Source organism: Gekko japonicus, unplaced genomic scaffold (genome assembly GCF_001447785.1).
Source record: "Gekko japonicus isolate JY-2015 unplaced genomic scaffold, Gekko_japonicus_V1.1 scaffold274, whole genome shotgun sequence".
Classification (NCBI taxonomy): Eukaryota; Metazoa; Chordata; class Lepidosauria; order Squamata; family Gekkonidae; genus Gekko; species Gekko japonicus.
This window is the reverse complement of record NW_015174850.1, coordinates 252,192-259,050: the sequence shown is the minus strand read 5'-3', so window position 1 is coordinate 259,050 and position 6,859 is coordinate 252,192. Positions and strand designations below refer to the sequence as shown.

The 6,859-nt window shown below is 45.5% G+C and overlaps 1 protein-coding gene across 1 annotated transcript in view; it reads right to left on the bottom strand.

Annotated features, from left to right (window-relative positions):
• POLQ (polymerase (DNA directed), theta) overlaps nucleotides 1-6,859 on the bottom strand; it is a 72,427-nt gene that overhangs the window by 6,434 nt on the left and 59,134 nt on the right. The window contains exons 25-27 of the mRNA XM_015424532.1: nucleotides 3,238-3,422; nucleotides 2,319-2,430; nucleotides 1,123-1,247 (exon numbers count right to left, since the gene is read on the bottom strand). Coding sequence (XP_015280018.1) covers nucleotides 1,123-1,247; nucleotides 2,319-2,430; nucleotides 3,238-3,422 — 422 coding nt within the window. The remainder of the gene's footprint in view (nucleotides 1-1,122; nucleotides 1,248-2,318; nucleotides 2,431-3,237; nucleotides 3,423-6,859) is intronic.

Here is a 6,859-nt window from a genome sequence, read left to right as displayed (position 1 = left end):
GGCATGCCATCCCACCGAAATCCCTCCCCTCCCCTCCCCAAACCCTAACCCTTCCTGGGCTCCACCCCCCCCTCCCCAATCTCCAGGTATTTCTCAACCTGGAGCTGGCAACCCCAGCAAGGGGGCAGAGCCAGCCATACCTTCAGTCATACACAGTGAAGATCTTTCTGCTGTGGCGGTAGCCGCTGCTGCTGAAGCAACATTTTAGAAAATCCGCACAGCCAATCGAATCTCCAGTGGCCAATCAGAAGCTTTGCTGGGCAAAAGCCCCCCACCCCGGGTCTAAAAACATTTGGTGCTTGCCATGGCACCGTGTTGGGGGTCCCTGGTCTAATGGTTCCAAGTTGCACAACCGTGATAGAAAGCAAGAATTCTTTGGGGTTAACTTTAATGGCTGCTCCACCACCAATGACATTAATATTAACCGCCACCACCAATAACAACAACTGAAACTTATAGAGCCCTGGCCCTCGGTTTTGCCACCCACAGCCTGTGCCTGTTGATTATATTAGGGAGAGACCAATGAGCTGAACATCTCGCTAGATCTTGAATATAATTCACACGGCACTGCCATCGTTAAGCAATTAAGCAATTAAGAGATACCGCTAGCACTTTACGATATTGAATTGTTTTATTATTGAATTGTTTTTAGATGATTTTATGATAATTTCAACTGTATTTATGCATTTGCTTTTATATAAGCCGCCCTAAGCCTGCCTCGTCAGGGAGGGCAGGGGTATAAATTGAAAAAATAAATAAATAATGGCTGCCCCACGGTCACAGTGCGCACTCCAGTGAGAATGTAGTTGGGGTGCTCATGTGTCAGAAATTATTGCTTTATAAAGCGCATCCAAAATTAAGTGCAATACATTTGGCAGTCCCTGCCTGCATGTGTGCAAGCCACAGTTTGCGTGCCCTCGCCTGCAGTTTGGGAAACACCTTGGGCTCCGAAGGCCCTGGCAGTACAAACACCAAAAGCGGAAGCTGGGGCCTGCACCAGCAAACCTGACATAAGCCAGGGCATCTCCACGGGACGGAAAGGGAACAGTGATTTAGCAACAAGGTGGCCTGTTAACTAACGGGACCTCAACAGGATTTTGGACAAAACGTTAGTCAGCATACCTGGGCTCTCTTGTAGGGGTTGGGATCCTTAATTGCTGGCAGGTATCTACGCCGGCCCACGATGGTCTGGACAAACCCAACCTGGCTGCACTTCTCCACTGTCTCTTTCAAGAACTTCGGAATACCTGTAAAACCATGGAGTGGTGTTGGCACAGTTGCTAGTTTCGCTAGCAGTTCAGAACATTTTGATTACAGCTCAGCGGCTTGTCTCTTACCCCTCTGCTGGGTGGAACCTGAAGCTTTCCTACAGCCGAAGGGGTCCGCCTCTGACAGAAGCGGCCCAAAGAGGCTGGTGGAAGTCTTCAAACTTAGCCGAGCACAGTGGAAGGATTCAACTAACTCTCTGGAAACTGATGGATGCTGCAAAGGGACCTAAGCGGGAAGGTGTCCGACCAATGCAGTTTTAAGACAGTGGATATGCAATTCAACTTTGGGAGTATCTCTGGAGCACAGAGAATTTCAAAAGTGTCCCATTTCATTTGTACACAACCCACCAAGCACAGTGAGCTGCTGTGATAAGAACAACTTGGGCCATGTGGCTGTCCCCCTTTCCTGACACTGAAGAAGTAGAAGAGACGAGACTGGATTTATACCCCGCCCTTCACTACCCGAAGGAGTCTCAGAGCGGCTCCCAACCGCCGTTCCCTTCCCCTCCCGACAACAGACACCCTGTGAGTGAGGTAGTTGGGGCTGAGAGAGCTCTTTCAAGAACTGCTCTTGAGAGAACAGCTCTGAGAGAACTTGTGACTGACCCAAGGTCACCCAGCTGGCTGCATGTGGAGGAGTGGGGAATCAAACCCAGTCCTCCCAGATTAGAGTCTGCTCTCCTACCCACTATACCGAACTGGCTCCCTGAAGCCCCTTGGGGAGAGGCCAGGACAGCTGCCCTTCCCCAGCGTCCCGTGACTCTTTTGCTCTGAGAGGGTTCCCATCAATGCCTTGTCAGAAGTTACAGAGGCCCGGCAGAAAAAGGGGAAACCGGGCGAGTCTGTTTCACAGTATCCAGTGCCGCTCTTCCACTTATCAGAGAGACCTGCGGTGATGGAGGAAGAGGGGGCTTCCTTGTTTAGCAAGGGGATCCGGCCCCCGCCCCGTACCAAATGCAGAGGCGGAGATACAGATCGCTTTGCTCTTTATTCCCATGGAGATCGAACCCAACGAGGGCCGTCGAGAGTACATCACCGAGTGATCTTTACCGGGGTATCTTGCCTTGAAGGACTCGATGTAGCGGGCGGCGGCAGCATCCTTGATTCCCATCTGCTCCCCTAGTGATTTCGCTCCGATGCCATATATTATTCCGTAGCAAATCTGGAGAATGTAAAACGGCAGAGTACAGCCAGCAAAATCCGAGCCACAGCTTATAATGAACCGATGCACAGAGACGAAGCCTACGACATGACACATGGCCACCCTGAGCCTTCAGGGTAGGGCGGGGTATAAATCCAAGGATAAATAAATATAAATAAATGACGTTGCTGAATCAGACCATCGGTCTATTGAGGTCAGTCTTGTCTACTCAGACTGGCAGTGGCTCTCCGGGGTCTCAGGCCCAGGTCTTTCCTATTGCCTCCTGCCTGGCCCTTTTTAACTGGAGATGCAGGAGATTGAACCTGGGACCTTCTGCATGCCACGCAGACACTCTATCACTGAGCTCCAGCCAGAGTTCCCTCTAAGATGAATTAGTGTGAGCTAGCTCACAGTTTTTTATAGCCTCCGGCTCACACATTTTTGTCTTCGCTCAGGAAGGAGGGCTCCAGAGCAAGCTAATTTATGCAGTTGCAAATCGCTTGCTCACGACTTTAATGCTGGTAGCTCAGAAAGTAGAATCTTTCCTCACGAGACTCCACAGCTTAGAGGGAGCATTGGTCCCAGCCCCTTCCGCTGCTCAAGAAGCACCCTCTCTGTGGCTCGGTTAAATGCACAAGCTCTCAAGATAAGGGGGTGGCTCTCACCAGGGCTGTTTTTTGCTTCGACCAAAGCCAGCAGCCACGAAGAGACCTGTAACTTTGGCTAGAAAGGTACCGCCTGCGGATGGCACAGCAGCCTGCACCAGAAGTCACTTCTGTTGAGTTATACTGAGCTTGCCAATAAGGTTGGGTGTTCTCCAGACACTACCTGCTTGGCCTGCTGCCGTAACTCGTTCCCAACAGCCTCGGGGCCGATCATCTTCCACTCAGCTGCGATGCTTCGGAAGACGTCGGCGTCGCTGTTTAAGACCTGGAGGAGGCGACGATCGCCACACAGGTGAGCCAGGATCCGCAACTCCAGCTGGGAGTAGTCGGCAGCCAAAATCAAACCACCTGCAGCCAATTAAAATCGCCACAATTTTGAAAGTACCCGTCTCCCACAACAAGTGCCTTTCTCGCAACCATTTGTCTATTATCCATATATATAGGGCAGGGGTCTACAACACTGTGCCTGCCAAGTCTTTTTAGAAAGTAGGCCGGGCCAACTGGGGCTTTTGTCCAGCAAGGTGACTGAAGGGCCACCGGAGATTTGATCGGCCGTGCAGACTTTTAAAAACCTTGCTCTGGTGGCAGTTGCCGCCACAGCAGAAGAATTTTCAGGGTGGCAGCCATTTTGTGGCTGGCCCCGCCTCCATTTTGTGTGGCAGAATTCCAAAGGTGCCCACAGGCTCAAAAAAGGTGGGGACCCCTGATATAGGCACCTATTAAGGGCAGCACTACACACCAGAAAAATCTCCAAACATAACTACAGTCCTGTAAGACCAGAGAGAGTCTCTTACAATGTCAGTTTCTTAATGATATACTTAGTGATGCTGCAGGTTTTTGTTTTTTTAAAAAATTGTGTCTGTTGTGGGGAGGCGAAGGGAAAGGAGACCACAAGCAGCTCCAAGACTCCTTTGGGTAGTGAAGGGCGGGGTATAAATCCAATCTCCTCCTCCTTCCGAGCCCTCAACAGCCCCTCTCCCTCCCTCATGCTAGATTTTTTAAATAACTTTTATTAATTGTTAAGTGCACAAAAAAAAAGAGCAATCCAAAAATCTATTATCCCAGAAAACCTAGGTTAAACCTAAATTTTCATGCAATTCCCGTATACCCACAAAACAACTCATATTGACATGTTTGCAGTAGCCTTAGAATTTTAACCAGGTTCTATAATCATTTCTACACGGAAGAACTTCATTGTGTCTCAGAAACCCAATAACTGGCTTCCACATTTCATCATAATCACAGCGTGAAAAAGATAACTGGGAACCAACAAAGAAAAAATTGTTTACTGTTTTCCCCATGATATAAACATCCCAAAGTTTGTCAAACCAGGTATCTATGGAAGGCCCGTTAGGGTTTTTCCAATTAGCTGCAATCACCTGTTGTGCAGCTGCAATCTATATCGAGAGCAAGGGAACATTGGCTCCTGATGCTGCAGTTGATACATCGATACAGGAAGTAGATGTGGTAACGCTTTCTCTGTACCAGCTTTTTACTGGACCACCTCAGACTAAAGGTCCCCTATATCTGAACACTCATAGGAAAAACCGTTGTTGCCTATGGAAGGTGAGCATGTCAGGGAACGGCCATTCTTCCTCACTGTTTGGAAAGGAAAGGGAACAGTCTGTCTGTATGTGGACACACATGCATGCAGTACAATGGCAGGGGCGGAGAAGAGATATTCTCCTTATTCCAGGTACTTCTTGCCGGAGTCCCCAGCCATGGTCACTCTGTTGCAGAACCACTCGAAGGAGGACCACTGCCAGGTAGGGGCCCACATTTGATAAACTTGTAGACATTGTCCTTCTCATTGGCACACAATGAGCGTGGTCCATTTGGAAAAAAGCAAAACGGAAAGCAGACAGCCAAAAGATCAGCGGCATCATAATCGTATAATTTAAACTGGAACCCGCTAGATTTGTTCTTTCAGGTTCCCCGCGGTACCATCTACCAGTTTCTCTTTCAGGGTTTTCTGAAGATTTTATGCACATTTTATTTTACATTGATTAAATTAAGGAATCTAAGAAGCCACCTATGGATACACTATGGATAATTTGTTTTTTCAGGCCAAATCAGTGTTTTGGTTTTTTCAATAATATTTTTTTTCAATAAAACCTTTAATAATAATATAACATATAATAACCCTATAATACAATATAATATATTACATTATATATAATAGAGTGTTCAATAAAACATTTTTCAATAAAATTGTTTTTTTCCAATAAAAACAATAATTTGCTTTTTTTCCAGGCCAAAACACAATTCACGACATTCCCTCCTTTAAGACCTCAGCAGTGCTACGTGAAAATAAAAACAGTAGAGAGAATGATCAGTCTATCAATTTACACCAAGTGTTCCGGAACAGAAGGTTAAAAAACTAGTACAATAATATTGGCACAACAACGGAATACTAAGAATATACCGACTTTGGCACAGTGGTATGATAAAATAGGGGACTCGATGGTCCAGAATAAGATAATCCCACAATTAATACAAGTTGAGAATCCTAATAGGAAAAATATGCTTATAGAGACATGGTACACTTTTTTTTGAGTATATGAATCAAACCACCTGCCAGAACTCCTCAATACCTAAGAAATGTTTTTTTTAGTTATAGCTTGTTTGATAGATAAATACAAAAACTGTCATTATTTGGGGAGGTAATCGATCATGTATTAATGTAGCATGTGTATTGTTTAATATGTTAAATAAAAATAAATTAAAAAAACAGAAACAGAAGGTTAAAAAGAAAAAACAGGATAGGAAATATTTTTGCTATTTATAGTCCGCCTTTCTCATAGGGACTCAAGGCGGATTACACAGAGTGAGTCAGTGAAATCAACAGGATGGGACGTGCAATAGACAGTGCAATAGGATTTGGGTTGTAGAACCCACCAGAAATCTAAAAACCAGAACCGAAGCAAAGCAGAAGCGCTAACATGAGACATTAACCAGGATGCAAAATTAAACAGAAGGATCCAGTTTACAGCAAACTATGCACAGTAGTGTAGACCACAGTCCCTAATAATTTGTCCAAGTAACTTTGTGAAGTATATTTATTTGGTATCCAGAAATGATAACAAACCAGCGTGGACTGAATTAAACACTAGGTCTACCAATATTATTCTGTGCTCAAAATGTAATTTTTGTGTTAAAAAAATCACTGTAGAAATACGATTTTGTTGAGAAATGGTTTCCTTTCTCTGAATTTGGTAACTCTAACCAAAACGATATATATACGTTGCCAAAGAAATATATGGATTTTGTATTTTATTAACTGTGGTTATGCCTTTTCTCCTATTGTAACTATATCATGGTGAACTATCAGTGTGATAACATTGTTTTTGGTTTTGTTAGTAACATTTTAAATGTATTTGTTATATAAGAAAAACAAAAAACATTTTGTTTAAAAAACAAAATCACTGTTTGCCTAGGAGATGGGCATGATTCAGAACATGGCCCCTACACTTTTTAGCTGTAGAATACTACCTAAGGCAATTACAGTTTTTCCTTTCCAAGCACCTTCAATCAGAGCTCAAGGATATGTAGGGATGCCTAGCCTCCAGGCGGCACCTGGGAAGCCCCCCCCCCCCAGGATTATAGCTCATCTCCAAACTACAGAGATCAGTTTCCCTGGGGAAAAAAGGATACCTTGGAGGGCGGACTCAATGGTATTACACCCCACTGAGGTGGTCCCTGTCCCTCCCCAGGCTCCACCCCCAGATCTCCAGGAGTTCCCCAACTAGGGCTGCCAAGTCCCCCCGGGGGGCAGAAATCCCCCC